At 39.5% G+C, this 20,902-nt stretch overlaps 1 protein-coding gene across 1 annotated transcript in view; it reads right to left on the reverse strand.

Moving 5' to 3' along the window:
• The window catches only part of LOC124712500 (calcium uptake protein 1 homolog, mitochondrial-like), a 236,346-nt gene that overhangs the window by 191,524 nt on the left and 23,920 nt on the right, over positions 1-20,902 (reverse strand). The window contains 1 exon segment of the mRNA XM_047242799.1: positions 1,177-1,404. Coding sequence (XP_047098755.1) covers positions 1,177-1,404 — 228 coding nt within the window.

Consider the following 20,902-nt stretch of genomic DNA (forward strand, 5'->3'; position numbering starts at 1 on the left):
CCATCCCACAAACTAACATCCGAGACCTACACAACGCAATGCTTGCATGTTTGCATACAACATTCTGGTGGTTACATTAGTAATTAATGTACCAGTGATCTGGGATGTGGGAACAGGGATCCAAACAGGAATGGGAATAGAGATCAGGAGATGGTGTCAGCAGATTCACTGAGAAGTTGATTGAGAGAGAGATGAGAGAGAAGTGGGGTGAAGGTTGGTGTGGGACAATACTTGGGGATAGGGATACGGAGAGAGAGAAAGGAAGGGAGAATAGGCGAGTAAGCAGAGAGGAGAGGGGAAATGGAAGTGAAGAGGCTACATGAGTGAAAATGGGTACGCGGGGGGGGGGGGGGGGGGGGGAGATAGGTGTGAGGAAATGCTGACAGAAAAGAGAATGTGGTGAGGAAAAGGATACAGGGACAACACAGAGGGGGGAGGGGGATGGGCAACAGAGAAGAAATGGAAAGAGAAGAGAAGTGAGGGGATGAATATTGAGAGGTGGAAGAACTAAGGGTGGGGGAAGGGCTGCAAGAGGTGAGGTGGTCAGAAGTGAGGGAGTAGGCAAAAGTTACAATGGCAGTAAGGCTGCTGCTGCTGAAGAATAGTAATCATTGGCTGCAGTAGTAGTAACAGTAGTAATAGTAGAAGATTATGTTGTAGTAGTACTAACTGACAGTATAAATTGTAAAAACTGGCACTACTCTTCTGGTAGTAGAGAATTTGGAGTTGTCATTTCTGATGACATATATTTCTGAACTATATGAGTCAAGTGTAGGAAAAAGGGACAAAAACCTCTGTGTATTATTTTTGTATTTTGTGCAAGATTTAAGTGCCTCTGGAATGTCAACTTGTATTCCCACTGATGCACTGGCCTTGAAAAAAGATTTTTTGAGTGAAACTTATCCAACAAAATCAAGTTGTTTTAACAGAAAATGGCAGTACTGAATAAAACTACTGAACCTTTCTCACCAATATTTCCATTCCACAATCAAAGCACTGATGGCTCAAAATGTGAGACTTATTTTTTCCCATTCTCTACGTTCTTTTTAATGGTTCTGGATGATTATATGTGATAAAACATCACTATAAACACTAACAAAGGAATCAATTGATCAGTCACTTAAGTACTGGAATCTTATGAAAAGTTTTAAGTTACAAAAGTCATATGGCACTTACTTTTTGTAGTCAACCAGTGTCAAAAAGAAACTGACTCCAATGAATGTAGCAAATATCTTTGTGGCCAGGGGTTCTGGAGTTGGGCGGTGTCCAAAATCTTTGTAACCTCTCTTTTGTTGTTCATGGCCTCCTACTTGTGAGATGCACAATGATCGTGGACCTAGGTCTTCAGAGGACTGCAACAGGCGATGACTGTAGGTGCGAGCAACACGCACTGCTCGCCACATCCTAGATTACATACAAACATAGAATTAGAGCAACAGAAAATATGTATGGAGTTCAACATCCTTTGACTTTGAGAGTGATTACTATTATTATTATTATTACTCTAAGGCTACAGATTCCAATGTGCAAGTATTCTGCTGTGATGCTACTTCAGATAATCATCAACAAGTTAAAAGTAACTTATGTATAAAAGACTGTTGTCTAGAAATATACATCACCCTCACAATTGTTAGCTATAATAGTACTGGTAGCTGAAAAGACGGAACATATTGTGCTATTATGCCATCACACATCTGGAATGCAGTTATTGAAACTGATGTTCTTGTGGTCTTCAGTGCAAAGACTGGTTTTCTGAACCTGCCCAAGCCCCTTCACCTCTGAGTAACTACTACATCTTTCTGAATCTGCTTAATGTATTCATCTCTTGGTCTGGCTCTACAATTTTTACCCACCATGCTTTCCTCCAGTACTAAATTGGTGATTCCTTGATGCCTCAGTATGTGTCCTACCAAGCACTCCCTTCTTCTGGTCAGGTTGTGCAACAAATTTCTCTTCTCCCCAATTATATTCAGTACCTCATCATTAGCTACATGATCTACCCATCTAATCTTCAGTATTCTTCTGTACCACCACATTTCAAAAGCTTCTATTCTCTTCTTGCCTAAACTGTTCATCGTCCATGTTTCACTTCCATACATGGTTACACTCCATATCAAATATGTTCAGAAAGGCCTTTGTGATACTTAAATCTAAACTCGATGTTAACAAATTTCTCTTCTTCAGAAATGCTTTTCTTGCCATTGTCAGTCTACATTTTATATCTTCCCTACTTCGACCACCATCAGTTAGTTTGCTTCCCAAATAGCAAAACTCATCTTCTACTTTAAGTGTAATTCCCTAGCATCACCTGTTGTAATTTGACTACATTCCATTATCCTCATTTTGCTTTGATTGATGTTCATCTCATATCCTCCTTTCAAGACAATGTCCATGCCAACTGCTCTTCCAAGTCCTTTGCTGTCTGACAGAATTACAATGTCCTCAGCAAACCTCTGAGTTTTGATTTCTTCTCCCTGGACTTCAGTTCCTCCTCAAATTTTTTCTTTTGTTTCCTTTACTGCCTGCTCAGTATAAACATTGAATAACATTGGGAATAGGCTACAACCCTGTCTCACTCCCTTCTCCGCCACTGCTTCCCTTTCATGACCCTCAACTCATACAACTGCCATCTGGTTTCTGTATGAATTTTAAATAGCCTTTCAATCCCTGTATTTTAACCCTGCCACATTTAGAATTTGAAAGAGAGTATTCCAGTCAACTTTGTCAAAAGCTTTCTCTAAGTCTACAAATGCTATAAATGTAGGTTTGCCTTTCCTTAACCTATCCCCTATGACAAGTCGCAGGGTCAGTTTCGTCACACCTGTACCAATATTTCTCTGGAATCCAAATTGATCTTCCACAGGGTTGGCTTCTATCAGTTTTTCCATTATTCTGTAAAGGGTCCGTGCTAGTATTTTGCAACTGTAAATAATTAAACTGATAGTTTGGTAAGTTTCACACCTGTCAGCACCTGCTTTCTTTGCAATTGGTATTATTATATTCTTTTTGAAGTCTGAGGGCATTTCACCCACCTCATACATTGTGCTCATCAGATGGAAGAATTTTATCATGGCTGGCTCTCCTAAGGCTATCAGCAGCTCTAACAGAATGTTGTCTACTCTCAGGGCCTTGTTTTGACTTGGAGGTCTTTCAGCGCCCAGTCAAATTTTTCATGCAGTATCATATCTCCCTTCTCATCTTCATCTACATCCTCTTCCATTTCCATGATATTGCCCTCAACTACATCTCCATTGTACAGACCTTCTATATATTCCTTCCACCTTTATGTTTCTCTTTCTTTGCTTAGGACTGGTTTTTCCATCTGAGCTCTTGAGATTCATATAGGTGGTTCTCTTTTCTCCAAAGGTCTCTTTAATTTTCCTGTAGGCAGTATTGATCTTATGCCTAGTGATATATGCTTCTACATCCTTACATTTGTCCTCTAGCCATTCCCACTTAGCCATTCTGCACTTCCTGTCGATCTCATTTTTAGGCGCTTGTATTCTCTTTTGCCTGCTTCATTTATTGCATTTTTATATTTCCTTCTTTCATCGATTAAATTCAATATCTCTTGTGTTACCAAGGACTTCTACTAGCCCTCATCTTTTTACCTACTTGATCCTCCACTGCCTTCACTATCTCATCTCTCAAAGCTACCCATTCTTCTTCTAATGTATTCCTTTCCCCTGTTCTTGTCAATTGTTCCCTAATGGTCCCTGTGAAACTCTCTACATCCTCTGGTTCTTTCAGTTTATCCATGTCCCATCTCCTTAAATTCCCACCGTTTTGCAGTTTCTTCAATTTTAATCTGCAGTTCATAACCAAATAAATGTGGTCAGAATCCACATCTGGCACAGGAAACATCTTGCAATTTAAAATCTGGCTCCAAAATCTCTGTCTTACCCTTGTATAAATCAATCTGAAATCTTGCGGTGTCTCCAGGTCTCTTCCAAGTACACAATATTCTCCCATGATCCGTAAACCAAGAGTTAGCGACGATTAAATTATGTTGTACAAAATTCTGCCAGGCAGCTTCCTCTTTATTCCTTTCCCCCCAGTCCATATTCACTTATTACTTTTCCTTCTTTTCCTTTTTCTACTATCGAATTCCAGTCAACCATGACTACATCGTCTCCCTTAACTATATGAATAATTTCTTTTATCTCATCATACATTTCTTCAATCTGTTTCTCACCTGCAAAACTAGCTGGCATATAAACTTGTACTACTGTGGGGATGTTGGCTTCATGTCTATCTTGACTAATATAATGCATTCACTGTGCTGTTCATAGAATAGACTCAGATAAGCTACTTTTATTCATTATTAAACCTGCTCCTGCATTAACCCTATTTGATTTTGTACTTATAACCCTGTATTCACCTGACCAGAAGTCATGTTCCTCTTGCCACCAAACTTCACTAATTCTCATTATAGCTAACTTTAACCTATTCATTTCCCTTTTTAAATTTTCTAACCTACCTGCCCAATTAAAGGAGCTGACATTCCACGTTCCAGTCCATTCCATGCCAGTTTTGTTCCTCTGATAATGACGTCCTTCTGAGTAGTCCTGCCTGGAGATCCAAATGGGAGACTATCTTATCACCAGAATATTTTACCCAAGCAGATACCATATACTAAAGCTGCATGCCCTCGGAAAAAATTGTGACTGTAGTTTCCCCTTGCTTCCAGCCGTTCACAGTACCAGCACAGCAAGGCCATTTTGGTTAATGTTACAAGGCCTGATCAATCAATCATCCTGACTGTTGCCATTGCAACAACTGAAAAGGCTGCTGCCCCTCTTCAAGAACCACATTTTAGTCTGATCTCTCAACAGATACCGCTCTGTTGTGGTTGCGCATATGGTGCAGTTAGATGTATCACTGAGGCATGCAAGCCTCCCCACTAACAGCAAGGTCCATGGTTCATGGGGAAGGGTGGTGTTGAAATTGATATGGACCATGAAATCGAAAGCAAAAGAAGTTGTAAAAATTTCACAGATGATTATAATGGAATGGAGTGTAGGACCAGAAATGGCATCAAAAAACTAAAATTAAATCTTCTACAGAAGAAGATGCTAAGTAATATATTTCAAAGAGTAACTGGAGGATAAAAAGTAAAAAATTGAAGATTTTCTGGAAGAGGACAAGAGGCTGGCTACATGGCATTACGTTTCACATGATGCACAGATGGCAAAAAGGGGTCAACTGACAAACAATATTACATGTCGTACTGTAATCACGAAGTGGTATGTGATATCACATATGCCCAAACAAAAAGATACAACAATGACAACATTTGTTTTGGATCTATATTGTTTTCTGGAATGTAGGATGTGGTGAAAGACTGATCTGCAGCACAGCCTGATGACTAGATTAGGTTGAATGGTGACAGGTTAAGAATAGGCGAAGTGGTATTGAAAGCTTCAGTCAATCTGCAAAATCTGTAGAAATTGGAAAAGAACAAAGTGTGGATTTCTTGAATACAAAATTCATAATTTGTGCTTCCCTCAGTTAACCCTTAAAGGCCCTCTGGCTGCAATTGTGTACATTAACTTTTACTATGTCTTAACTCATACAGGAGTATTTTTCCCCAGGTATACATTTGTAAATGTTCAAAGTTTTCATCATGTGAAATTGCTGCCAACTGCTGGGTATCACAGTGAAAATATTAGCAAATCAATGTTGCAATGTGCGGCAGCTTGTGGCCCTGGCCCACAGAACACGTGAGTGTGGTTGGTTTGCTATATTCCACTGTATAATTGAACACTGTTATAGTTATTTTGCATGGTGATTATTGAATGATCATTTTATTTATTATGCTAGAGAATACTTTTTGATTAGTTATTTTAGTCCATAAGATGAAGCCAAGTGTAAAAGTATATTTTGAAAACGGCTACATATTTTTGTATAAATCTTGCATCAAAAGTCATTAAAAAATCACCTAAGAGATTACCACATAAAAAAAAATGTTCCTTGCTCTAGAAAAAAATCAGGTCTGAAAGGGTTAAAATGAGTGTATAGTGATAGTAATTTGTATGCCACAGACATCACAGATGACACCGGTGGGAGGGGGGGGGGGGGGGGTGTCCCCTCTCCTCTTGTTGTAGTATGAGGACCAAACATAGTGACAGAGCCCAATTTGGAGGAGGGACAGGGTCACTTCCTCCCGCCAGAGTGACCAGTACGAGGAATGTCACAGACAGATGGTTGACTCCACTGACTGCAGCTTACTGCCCCTCCTCTCAACCATTCCTCCTCCCGCAAAGCTGCACGACTCTCTGGCACAACAGCAAAATAACATCCTGCAAGAGAATGGCACATTGTGTCACGTCATGTCTCCTGCAGGTCTCCCTGGCTGTTGGTCGTTTTCCCAGACTCTCATATGACCTGGTAACAATGCAGAATGATACAGGCTTCCCTTGCTGCTGAAAATGAAAGTTAGCCCAAACTGTTTGTCTCATTTTCCCTGCTGTGTACTTTTGTTACAATGTTTGTAGCGCATTAATGGAACTGTAGCAGATGAGAAACTTTAAGCTCTGAAGCTGCTGCATCATCTCCAGTGCCTTCAGAATTGCATGGAGCTCTATGGCAAATAAGGTGCTTTCATTGGAGAAACAAATTCTGAGGACTTGGTTGGGGAAACACTACTAAACAGCCAATGGAGCACTTTTGCTTTGAGCACAGCATACACAGCTTTAAACCCATGATGTCAATCTACAGTGTTATAAAACAAAGGTTAAAACATAAAATCTGGTGTGCTATCTTTCTTAAAATTTGTTAAACTGAAAACAATTCTGGCCCTGTTTAGGACCCAGGTGGAAATCTGCTCCAAGCTTGATGTAACACCTTCAAAACAGACACAAATCCCATAGGGTCTCATTGTTTGCTGTTGATTATCAAAGAGTCTTTCCATTGGTGGACAAACAACAGTATGCATGTAGTGTAGATATTGCCTTATGGGCCTATCACATCATGAGGAGTTGTACCTGATGTTGAGCTGTGGCACAGCAGCCTCAGTGCAGAGGCTTGGTATGGGACTGTTTCTAAAGATGGCCAACTAATTTCCTTCATGGTGCTGCATGTCCAACATTTTTTTAATATGACTGTCTTGCCAATCCATATGTTACATACACATAATCGAGCTGTGATTGCACAAAGGCTCTGTAAAACTGGAGCAGACAGGTTTGGACTGCCATCCATAAACTATGGCTGATACATTTTAAAATATTTTCAGCTCTTAGTGACTGAAGTTTTCAGGTCCCTAAGTTCTGGTAATCAGTCAATCTCGAAATCAAATGTGAGGCACAGAAACCTCAACATTTCTTAAAATTAAAAACAATGTCCATTTTCAAATCAAAAGTTAAAAACAGAATGTGAAGGTTAAAAGAAAATACACAAACTTCTCAGTTTAGATATTATTTTCATCTCTGCCCATTCCTTCAACCTTCTTACAGTCAACTGCAGTTGAGGAGTTGTCGTTGATAGGCTACAGGAAGAACAAAAGATGGACCAGTTGTCCTAAATATACATTAGACAAGACTTTTAACTGTCAACAGTACACTGTTAATAACAGCTCTGACTCTACCTTGAGGGACCCTGTTCTCTTGTTCAAAGCTGTGAGAGAGGACAACATCAATTCAACATTTAAAACAGTTTGGTGGGAGGAAGACTCACACAAAAATAAGAGAATGTCCTCGAAAGTTCCTTTCATGGAGCTGCCCAAGGATAATTTAAAATTAGTCTCTTACAAATAAACACACACACACACACACACACACACACACACACACACACACTGATCTTCCCTTGGCTAGAAGTGTTAATTCCTCCACATGTCTTCTGAAAGCACTGATGTTACACAGCAGTATGGAAACAATCATACTGGTGAGCTTTTAATTTGTCTTTCGCCTGGTCATTTCTCCATGATGGGGAGTTTGTAGCAGAGGGGCTTGCGGGTTCCCTCACATAATATTCATACCAACAATAGTATGGTCATCATATGAAATATCAGATAGACTGACAGTTCTCGATCTGCTCTTTTTGCCCTGTTATTTTTGTCCCCAGCTTGGATTTTGGCAATACTGGAAACGTTTTTTTAACAGAAGAAATTTTCTTGTTCTCTTTTTCTGTCTGCCACGAGCGTTTATTATTCTTCTCGACAGCACGTTCTGCCACGACAAATTGTTTTGGTTTTGGTAGTAGGCAAAGTTGTTTGTGTAACCACTGGTGCAGGTTTGCAGCCAGATTTACAGCTGCAAGTTGTTGTACACTGTTCAACTGTCACTGTCTTAGTACCAGCATCAGTCTTTGGTGCAAGCTGCTTTAAGGCTGATGAGAATGATTTGACGGACAGAGGTGACTCTGTGGCCGGAAATGGCTTTTCACTTCAGTGTAGTAGGTATATTGGGTAACCCTGATCTACTGGATTTTTTCTCTTACTGGAATACAGGATATTCTTTACTCAAAACAGTGACTTTGGAACAATTGACACACATGGCTGAGGCAAATGCACTGATCACCTGGTTCACTGACAGTTGAACCACATCATCTGCATGTAGCCTAAACTTTGCATATCATGGTGGTGTCCCAAAAGAGCTGACAAATTAAGCAGTTCATAGAGCCTAACTTAAAGGTGGGCAAAACCTGTAATGTAGTTGGGCTACTTCGAAGGTCAAAAATCAGAATCAAAGATGGTGTCTTCTCGAACTCAATATTAGTCTGTTTCATGAAATTTCTTGACTTTGATGACGTCTTTGCTTTGCCATTCCTACTGCAGTTCCTCGGCACCAATATCCATGATATCCTTAGAGGTTACAACTATCTTACAACAATTTAGTGCAGTATACAGCTCACTTTTGATAGCACACTCCCCCAGTGATTTAGCATTTAGTAGCTTTTTTAGTTGGGTACTCATTATTGTTTCAACCAAGAATCTTCTATTATGCAGCCTCTTGATAGATTTAAGTTATTGTTCACATCTCTCTGAGGCTTTATAGACATTCCATGAATAGCTATCAAAACAACAGTCCACCCAGACAGAGGCCCACTTGCCTGTTAAGCCTCATGCAACTGTGGGACACGCAACAGATTCGCTTTTCAAGAACCATGCACCTCAATGCGGAACACCCTGATAGAATATACCTGTCCTTGCAATCTGGGTAGTTCAGCCAAGAGCTCCACTACCTGTGACACACAACGTTCCACCACAGGGCTATGCTGTCCAGTTGTATGCCCACAGCTTACAGTTACAAAAGACTGGTGACAGTCCTGAGCCCTAGCTCAGGAAACACAAGCTAGCCAAACATGCACCCAGCTGATGAAGGCTAAGCTTCCTGAGGTGATTCCCATTTAAAACAACCTGGATGGTGGAAGGGGAAGGAGGAGAAAACATGAGGTTTTTCTGAAAATAACATGGACACGGTGAGTATCACCTGGTGACAGTGATGGATGGATGATGATGATGATGATGATTATGATGATTATGGGTTTAAAGGGGGTGAACATCTTGATAATCAGTTCCTAGTTGCTACTGAAATTCACAAAAAAAAAGTGGAACAAGAAAGAAAGAACTGTCTACTTGTAATAAATCTTTCAATGGGAAAAGAAAAAGTCTATATGGAATAAATATGCCGAGTAGTGGCAAAGAATTAATTTATATACATGTGATAGGCATAAGAAATAATACCTCAGATTATTTTTGTTTCTAAAACAAAAGACAAAAACTTTCAATTATTATTACTTTGTTCAATCAGAGCTTTCAGAGGAATGTCTTTTAAAATAACAGTTTACTGAACCTAATTGCTTTTATCATAAACAATTTGTATTTGTGTAGTAATATTTTGCAGCAATTACCACTAAGATAATTGACAAAGGATAATGGTCATTAACTAACCTTTTATTAGAATTCTCACATTATAATATGTACCCTTTCAGACCAGCAACCCGTCTGTTTTAAATATCAAAGTCTGATGTTTCCTTGTCCAGTGACCATAAGTTACAAAATGACATTTTAATTATTTTAATGACAAGAGTCATTATTCCTTTGAGGCTTTGCAAAAATTATTAAAAAGAAAGAAATCATAAAAGTACCAAGTCACATTAATATTAAAACTGAAATTCTATTTGAGAGACCACAACTCAAACCTGTAATAGGAATATTTATCTCATTTCACGAATGAGCCAACCTTTAAACTCCAGTGTCTATAACCTTGCCATCATAGATGAAAATTTTCATGGCAGTAGCTAAAGTAAAATGGTTAAAAGTGAGATACAACACAAGCAGTTAACAACTTTAGCTGGTCACCAAATGAAGCTCCATGAAGGTTCATCATAATACTACTAAAATGAGGTGAAAATATTAATACTGCACAGACTAGAGAGTCAGTTAGCATCAACTGTTAGATAAATGACATACATACATAAGAAACTTAAAATGCATGCCAGTACAGAGGTAGACAATAGCTGGAGGCCACTCTGGGGCACACACTGCAGTGACAGCCAATCCTCACACATCCACCCCAAGACCAAATATTGAGGTGCATTAAATTTTACTATAAAATCCACTTACACTAAAGAAATGTTGTGAGGGTTGTGGTAGCCTGCCATTCCATATGTATGCAGAAGCACATCCAACACTGTTGTTGACTTTCAATCAATCTGTGTAGATCAATGGTTTCCAACCTTTCTGAGACCATTACCTCTGAGTTAACCAGATATTAGGTAGTACCCAACCACCCGTGGTTTTCAACACCAACATTAACGCATAATCAAACTTCATAGTACAATAATTTTTCTTTGAATACATTTGTTTTTAAGATGATGGAGATAAATCATATTTATTTTTTATAAGTATTTCATTAAACCGTGAACTAATATGGTAATGAGACAATTGGTACTGCTTAGTTCTAACAAGAAATTTGTAGAATAATGTAGCAATTCTCAGCGCATTGTGAATACCACCTGCAACTCATCCTTGGAAAAGAATACTAACTATCCACATCAAGGGTACACACTTGTTACAAATCATGCTCTCTCTGCGTCACTCCTCTAACTATCAATATCTGCTTGACCCACATCCTGCACCCCCAATTTCAAAGCCACCACAGTTAAAAAATGTGTGCAGTGTGCACTACATTCTTACTGTTCCTAAATCACATGGCTGCTGCACTTCTTTTTTGTGAACTGGTAGAAACTAGAATACTTCATAAAGCTAATACTTTACATCTGTCCACTGCTACTTGAATGTAGTAGCCATTACTTAGTGTCGCTTTGTGCTTTCAATTAGTTTCTTTACATGTTGCAAAGTGAATAATGAAACAACTTCTGGTCCTTGCAGGAACTATATGCACCTCGGAGAAGGCACTTTCATGAGGTATCCAAGTGTATTTGATGTATACTGTGTACCTCAATTTTACTGTCACAGATGCATGAATCATGGTCCTTGCCATTGGTTGGGAGGCTTGGATGTCTCAGCAATACATCTAGCCACACCATACGTGCAACCACAACGGAGGGGTATCTGTTGAGAGGCCAGACAAACGTGTGGTTCCTGAAGAGGGGCAGCAGCCTTTTCAGTAGTTGCAGGGACAACAGTCTGGATGATTGACTGATCTGGCCTTGTAACAGTAACCAAAACTGACTAGCTGTGCTGGTACTGCGAACAGCTGAAAGCAAAGGGAAATTACAGCCGTAATTTTTCCTGAGGGCATGCAGATTTACTGTATGGCTAAAAGATGATGGCGTCCTCTTGGGTAAAATATTCCAGAGGTAAAATAGTCTCCCATTTAGATCTCCGGGCGGGGACCACTCAGAAGGAAGTTGTTATCAGGAGAAACAAAACTGGTGTCCTATGAATTGGAGTGTGCAAGGTCAGATCCCTTAATCGGGCAGGTAGGTTAGAAAGTTTAAAAAGGGAACTGGATACGTTAGAGTTAGATACAGTGGGAATTAGTGAAGTTCGATGGCAGGAGGAACAAGACTTCTGGTCAGGTGACTACAGGGTTATAAGTACAAAATCAAATAGGGGTAATGCAGGAGTATGTTTAATAATGTATAAAAAAATAGGAACATGAGTAAGTCACTATGAGCAGCATAGTGAACGCATTATTGTAGCCAAGATAGACACAAAGCCCACTCTTACCATATTAGTACATGTTTATATGCCAACTAGCTCCACAGATGAAGAAGAGATTGAAGAAATGTATGATGAGATAAAAGAAATTATTCAGATAGTTAAGGGAGATGAAAATTTAATAGTCATGGGGGACTGGAATTAGATAGTAGGAAAAGGAAGAGAAGGAAAAATAGTAGGTGAATATGGAATGGGGGTAAGGAATGAATGAGGAAGCTGCCTGGTAGAATTTTGCACGAAACCTAACTTAATCATAGCTAACACTTGGTTTAAGAATCATGAAAGAAGGCTGTATACATGTAAGGGGCCTGGAGACACTGGAAGGTTTCAGATAGATTATATAATGGTAAGACAGAGATTTAGGAACCAAGTTATAAATTGTAAGGTATTTCCAGGGGCAGATGTGGACTCTGATCACAATCTATTGGTTATTAACTGTAGATCAAAACTGAAGAAACTGCAAAAAGGTGGGAATTTAAGGATATGGGACCTGGATAAACTGAAAGAACCTGAGGTTGCAGTGAGTTTCAGTAAGAGCATTAGGCAATGATTGACAAGAATGGGGGAAAGAAATACGGTAGAAGAAGAATGGGTAACTTTGAGAGATGAAATAGTGAAGGCAGCAGAGGATCAAGTAAGCAACAAGATGAGAGCTTGTAGAAATCCTTGGGTAACAGAATAGATATTGAATTTAATTGATGAAAGCATCAAGGATATGAGACACTTACAGTAGTCAATGAGTTTTGCTATTTGTGCAGCAAAATAATTGATTATGGCTAAAGTAGAGAGGATATAAAATGCAGACTGGCAATGACAAGGAAAGTGTTTCTGAAGAAGAGAAATTTGTTAACATTGGGTATAGATTTAAGTGTCAGGAAGTCTTTTCTGAAAATATTTGTATGGAGTGTAGCCATGTATGGAAGTGAAACATGGCCAATAAATAGTTTAGACAAGAAGAGAATAGAAGCTTTCGAAACAGGGTGCTATAGAAGCATGCTGAAGATTAGATGGGTAGGTCATGTAAATAATGAGGCAGTACTGATTAGAATTGTGGAGAAGGGGAATTTGTGGCACAACTTTACTGGAAGAAGGGATCGTTTTCCAGGACATGTTCTGAGACATCAAGGGATCACCAATTTAGTATTCAAGGGCAGTGTGGAGGGTAAAAATCACAGAGGAAGACCAACAAATGAATTCACTAAGCAGATTCATAAGGATGTGGGTTGCAGTAATTACTTGGAGATGAAGAAGTTTGCACAGGCTAGAGTAGCATGGAGAGCTGCATCAAACCAGTCTTTTGGACTGAAGATGAAAACGACGACGACAACAACAACAACAGATGCACGGTACAAAGCATATCTGTAATAGATGGAGCTGGTGAGGAAGAATATGTTCATACATTCACTTCACGAGCTGTAATCTACACTTCATTGTGTCATGCATTACTGCCGGTATTTGAAAAAATATATAATTATTGGTAACTTATGAAATCGGTATCACAGCCTTAAGAAATAGTAATAACAACAATTATTGTCTTTTAAAAGTAATTTAGTTTTTGTGACAAAGCAAGCTGGGATCTCTTTACTTCCTGTTTTGTTTTGCCACCTGCCTCCTTAAATTAATTTTTTCTTGTTTGACTACTTACCATTAACATACATGAGTATAATCTGCATTTTCATAAAAGAGGAATGTTGGCTCTCAGTCTTAAGAAATATAGCACCAGACCTAATTTTGTGCTTCGTTTTGCGTAGGTAATTAATTTCCTAATTTATTTTGACTATTCCTAGTTAATATCTTTTGTTATCCAGTGAAATCGGTAATTATTTCATAACTTAAATTCTATTGTTGACTTACAAACAAACAAATTCTGTACTTATTATAAACATTTGGAAGAACCACACTAGGATTCTTTAGGTATTTATTTGGCTCTATTCGAAAACATGTTAGCAAAGCCAGTCCTTAATTAATTCCAAAATAATTACCTGTTTTATCAAAAGCATTATTTTGCATAACTACCGTATATCTGTTAATTTCATTATTTAAACAAATAATATGGCCTAGCCTTTGCGATAGAAGGAACTGCTAAGGAGGACGAATTTTTCGATATCTTCAGTTAATTGAGTGAGTTATGTCGTAGTTGTAATTTCTGTAAATTAAACATCAAACAATGTATATTTTCAGTACCTGTTATTGTGAGGAAATATAAAGGCCCGATTTTTGGTCCTGAGACAGTCCGTCCACAGCCGATTTTCAGACAAAAACCCTGTATTGGTTACATCAACAACAATGCATCAACTTAACTGTGTTAAAATAATGACAGTGTCTGTTCAATAGTCTCACACGTACCGTATTATTCTGCAAGAACTGTGTGGTTAGGTTTTTACTGCTCATAAATGTTCAACAGTAAACTGTTGTAGCAGTATGCTGACGTTTGCCTGCAAACTACTAATGAGGCTATTCAAAAGTTAACCAATAGTGAACTGGCCATATAACTGTGTAATATTGTGGGGTTGTGAACAGTGAAAGTAAAGAACTGTGAAATGCAACTGTGTAACTGTCAGCTACATCATTTACAGTAGTCAGTGTTGAACTTCCACCCCCCATTTTTCAACCCCAGCCCGTATAACAACACAGTATCGACACCAAGGACTATCAATGAAGAAATAAAGCAGGCAAACATCACAGTAAACAAAACACAGTCAAACAATTTTGTTTTCATCCCTCAGAAAATTTTGTTTTACCCATGAGAGGGTAATTACCCCCAAGGTTGGAAACCGCCAGTGCAGACGCATGTCGACTTTGGACTGTCGTGGAGAACCAGACGGAACGATGTCTGAGAATGGTGGTGTCAGCAGTTTCCTTAGGGCTGCAGAAGAGGCCCATCAGAATCATAGGGCTGGATACACATCATGGGGGTGCCAAGAGGGTACTCCATTAACATGAGTATCAGTGGTAGTTTGAGGTCTTGCATAAAACCTCCAATCATATCCAAGCTGGTCTATCCATTTTTGGGAGATTCTTAAACAGCCAGAACTGTTGTTTGTGAAACAGTTGAGTAACATGGATGTGTAGGCACCTGACATTGTGACCACATAGTTCGCCAACAGTTGCTGACATCTGGCCTTCAGTGGTGGGCTACGAACTTCCAATAGGAGGTTGTTTTATAGAGCTCGTACAGGAATTTCCAGTTACTAACTTACACACATTGCTGGCAGACAGAGTACAAGCTCTGTACTGACAATGCTGCTCACCCATAGGCAACACATCCACCGTCCAAGTGGGATAACATCAAAGCTTTGCATAACCCCAGAGGAACAGTGTAGTCTGTGCCCAGGAGGATCTGCTGAGAAATTTGAGAGTATCAAGTTTCCCCATGTGACTTGCCCAGAGCTGGTGTACATGTGGCAACCATGTTAACTTACTGTCGAATAAAAGGCCTAAAAATTTGAAAGTTTCCACAACTACAAGTAACTGGTTACCACAGTTAAGTTCTGGATGCGGATGTGGTCCTGGATTGACAACCCAAGTTTTCATGGTAGAAAATCTATATCCATGGCTCACGCCCCAGTTATGTACTTGCTGTAAAGCCTCCTGAAGTTGGCACACAGTCACATTGAGACTGTGGGTCCCACTGCAGTCACAATACCATTGATTGTGATGGTGAAGAGAGTTACACTCAGGACTGATCTCTGAGGTACCCCAGTTTCCTGTAAACAGTGATTGCTGAATGTTCAACCCATCTGGAATTGAACGTAGGGTTAGGAAATTCTGAATAAAGACCCACTCACGCAGTGTAGACAACATCTGATGGCGCCAGATAATATAGTAAGCCTTCTGCAGATCAAAAATGCAGCAATTAGGTGTTGGAAAGGTTCAAAATCATTGCGCACTACAGATTACAGTGAATCTATTAGTCTGTGGTGGAGCGGAATGCCTGAAAGCCACTTTGAAATTGCAATAAATGTTCTCTAGGTCCCAGGCACCAACACAGTCGTCAGTTGGTCATTCTTTTGGATAATTTGCACAGCCCATTTCATTGACGGATTGGTCAATAATGAGTCAAAATTTGAGGGCCTTTTCCCAGTTTCAGGATTGGTATAATTGTACCATCCCACTACTGGAAAGGTAACTCCCTTCCCCCCCCCCCAAAAAAAAAAAAAAAAAAAAAAAAAAAAAAAAAAAAAAAAAAAAAAAAAAAAAAAAAAAATATGAAACCCCTGAGCATTTTTTTTTTATGCTGTTGTGTTTAAGCATTTGATTTTGGATTTTATCACGTCCAGGTGTTGTCTCCAAACAATCAGCTAAAGTGCTGCAGAACTCCCAGTCACTAAATAGGACAATGTGCGATTTGAAGCCTTTTGCAAGGGGGATTAAATAGTTCTGATCCACCTGGCATTTCCAGGTCCGAAGGTTAGGATGGTAGCTATTGCATGCAGACACTTCAGCAAAGTGTGCCACGAAACACTCAGCAATGACCTCAGTATCAGCACATCAGCACAGATGTTGCCACAGAGGGAGGTGCCATGAACTACTATGGATGGTGAGCAGCCACAAATGAGGTAGATTTTGGTCCATCTTCAGACAGTGTGGTGTTGGCAATTAAAGATAATACATACAGTTCCCAACACCTTCTTGTTTTTATTAAAAATTGTGCTTTCACTTAAAATCTCCTAAATGCTAGCAAGTGTTCTGAGGGGAACATCTGTGTCACTAAAGTGATAGCTGCAGCTTTATCTTCAGACCACTATGGCACACATTTCTGGCAGGGAGAGACCAACGGATAGGGTATCATTGCTTTTGCAGTGTGTGTAACTGTGTCAATAGTACCTTGTACCACTCCCTTGATATCCTTATCTTGGCTGGTTTCAAAAATTGCTTTGGATGTGAAAGCTTGCCAGTTGGCCTTCTAAAGTGACCAATGTAGTGCATGTTCTATTGGTCAGTGGTTTGCAAAATAGAGTGGTGGGCACCTGGTAGCAGTTGCAGCAGTCACTATGGACATACCACTGGATCAAAGGTGAGATGCTCAAGCTGCAAACTGTAATATCTGTGGCTGATTATGTTCCATGGACCATACTGAAGGGTGTTATGTAGCCAGACTTCCAGGTCTGAAATTACTTGCTCTATTACTTGGCACCTGCTAGATGTAGTTTGGCTACCTCAAAGAGGCTTAGGGCACTGAAGTCACCCAGCAGGAGTAAGGATGGAGGCAGCTGTCCCATTAGCTCCACCAGCTCGTGATACTGTATAGATGAATGGCTACAGTTCTAAGGCAGTGGTTAATGACATTGGTTCACTGATATTTACAGTAGGATTTTTTATTCTAAATCTACTTCTACATATACATAACTACTCTGCAAAACAGAATTAAGTGCCTGGCAGAGGGTTCTTCAGACCACCTTCAGACTATTTCTCTACAGTTTCGTTCTCGTAACAGCTCGTGAAAAAAATTAACACACTTTCCTTAGCACCTTCGATATTTCTTTCTTATTTTATGATGATGATCATCATTTCTCCATATGTAGGCTGGTGCCACCAAAATACTTTTACATTCAGAGGGGAAAATTCATGAAAAGTTCCTCTGCACACTGTAAATGCCAACCTGTTCCCTTATCATACTCTTGACACACTTACTATTTTATGGTAATACAAAAGAAGCAGCCCTTGCTGGACTTTTTTGACATCCTCTGTCAATTCTATCTGGTAAAGATCCCACACCACACAGCAATACTCTAGCAGAGAACAGAGAATGTGCAGTGTAGGTGGTCTCTATAGTAGATCTATTGCATCTTCTAAATGTTCTGCCAACTTAATTCAGTCTTGTGCTTGCCTTCCCTACAACATTATCTATGTGATAGCCCCAATCCAAATTGTTTGTAATTGTAATTCCTGGGTATTAGTTGAATTGACAGCTATCAGGTTTGTGCAATTTATTGTGCAACTGAATCAACGTATTTCTTTTAGTACTCATCTGAATGACCTCACACTTTTCCTTACTCAGAGCCAACTGCACTTTCTACACCACACAGATATCATGTCTAAGCCATTTTGCAATTGGTTTTGATCTTTTGATGATTTCACTACATGATAAATGACAGCATTATCTGCATTAGGAACAGCAAAGGCCCTGTAACACTTCATTGTGGAATGCCAGATACGATTTCTGCTTTGCTCCATGACTTTCCATCTATTACCGTGTACTGTGACCTTTCTGCCATGAAATCATGAATCTATTCACACAACAGATGCGATACTCATCAGGAACGTAATCTGGTTGGAAGTCTCTTTTGAGGACCAGTGTCAAAAGCCTTCTGAAAATCTAGAAATATGGAACCAATTTGAGATTCACTGCGACAGCATCTACTACTTCATGTGAATAAAGAGTAGTTGTGTTTCATGACAATTTTTTTTCTGATTCTGTGCAGACTATTTGTCAACAGACCATTTTGTTTAAAGTATTTCACAATGTTTGAATGTAGTATATGCTCCAAAATCATACCGCAAATCGATGTCCATGATTTGGGTCTATAATTCATAAGATTATGCCTACTACCCCTCTTGACTATTGGTGTGACCTATGCAACTCCAGTCTTTTGTTGTGGATCTTTTGTCGAGCGAGCAGTTTTATATGATAGCTAAGTATGGATTTACTGTACCAGCATACTCTGAAAGGAACCTAACTGGTATACAACCTCAACCAAAAGACTTGCCATTACTAAGTGACTTAAGCTGCTTCACTACACCTAGGATATTTACTTCTAAGTTACTCATGTCGACAGCTGTTCTTGAGTCGAGCTCTGGAATATTTACTTCATCTTCTTTAGTGAAGGAATTTGGAAAACTGTATTTAGTAGCTCTTCTTTGGTGGCACTGTCAATGGTAATATTACCATTGCTATCATCCAGTGAAGTTATTGGCTGTCTCTTCCAGCTGGTGTATTTTATACATAATCAGAATCTCTTACAATTTTCTGGTACATTTTGAGACAGCGCTGTGGGACTATTAAATGCATCCTTCATAGAAGGCTTTAGTAAAACATCATCAGTCTTGGAAATTTTGTGTTCTTTTAAATTTGGCATACTTTTCTCATTGTGTTTGCAACAGTGTTTTGACCTGTTTTGCATACCATACGGGTTCAGTGCCATCTTTTATGACTTTATTCGCAATAATCTCTCAATTTCTGTTAATATTATTTCTTGGAGTGTAAGCCACATCTGGTCTACACTTACATAGTTAGTTTGCAATGAGTGGAGGCTGTCTGTTAGAAAGAGTCAAGTAAATTTTTATATGCTTTCTAAATAGATATATTTTGTGTTCATTTTTGGTTGATTTGGATGTTGGGATATTCAGTCTCATTATCATGATCACGTGATCACTAACCCCTGCATCCCTCATGAAGTTCCCTATTTGCTCAGAATTATTTGTCGCTAAGAGGTCAAGAACATTTTCGCAACCATTTACAGTTTGAGTGGGCTCCTGAACTAATTGTTCAAAATAATTTTCAGAGAAAGAATTTAGAACAATATCTGACAAGGACTTATTCCTATCACTAGAATTGAACACAAATTTTTGCCAACAAACAGAGAGTAGACTGAAATCACCACCAAATATATGTGTATGAGTGGGGCACATATTTGATGTGATACTCAGGTTTTCTTTGAACTGTTCAGTAACTGAATCATCCGATTTGTGGGGAGGGGGGTTAAAAGGAACCAATTATTACTTACTCCAGCTGTCAAGTCCCATACTAGCTCAAGGAGCTATGTCTATAAAGTTCCATACAAGATAAACTACTTCTAACTGCAACAAACATATCATAACAGCTGTATTTAATCTATACTTTCTGACTACCCTTAGGCCCAAGGTAAAAACTTCGGCTGAACTTATCTCCAGCTTTAGCCAGCTTTCAGTTCTGATAATGATTTGAGCTTCAGTGCTTTCTATTAGTGCTAGGAGCTGTGGTTCTTTCCCAACACGGCTACCACAATTTACAGCTATAATGAAACTTCCTGGCAGATTAAAACTGTGTGTCGGACTGAGACTCGAACTCGGGACCTTTGCCTTTCGCGGGCAAGTGCTCTACCAACTGAGCTACCCAAGCATGACTCACGCCCCGTCCTCACAGCTTTACTTCTGCCAGTACCTCGTCTCCTACCTTTCAAACTTTACAGAAGCTCTCCTGCGAACCCTGCAGAACTAGCACTCCTGAAAGAAAGGATATTGTGGAGACATGGCTTAGCCACAGCCTGGGGGATGTTTGCAGAATGAGATTTTCACTCTGCAGCGGAGTGTGCGCTGATATGAAACTTCCTGGCAGGGTTCGCAGGAGAGCTTCTGTAAAGTTTGGAAGGTAGGAGATGAGGTACTGGCAGAAGTAAAGCTGTGAGGACGGGGCGTGAGTCGTGCTTGGGTAGTTCAGTTGGTAGAGCACTTGCCTGCGAAAGGCAAAGGTCCCGAGTTCGAGTCTCGATCCGGCACACAGTTTTAATCTGCCAGGAAGTTTCATATCAGTGCACACTCCGCTGCAGAGTGAAAATCTCATTCTGGATACAGCTATAATACTTATTGTTGCTATGTCTACCCACACCCTGCGTTTGTCCTCTATCTTTCAAGACAGAACCCCTTTCTTTTGCTTTTCCAAAACCCTCTAACCTAAAAAAACTGCCCAGTGCATTCTATACAGCCTCCATTACCAATGTAGTTGCCTTCTGTATGGAGTTGACTCCTGACCTATTAATTGGAACCTGAACCCCACCACCGTATGTTGCAAGA

This window comes from Schistocerca piceifrons, chromosome 8 (genome assembly GCF_021461385.2).
Source record: "Schistocerca piceifrons isolate TAMUIC-IGC-003096 chromosome 8, iqSchPice1.1, whole genome shotgun sequence".
NCBI classification, from domain to species: domain Eukaryota; kingdom Metazoa; phylum Arthropoda; class Insecta; order Orthoptera; family Acrididae; genus Schistocerca; species Schistocerca piceifrons.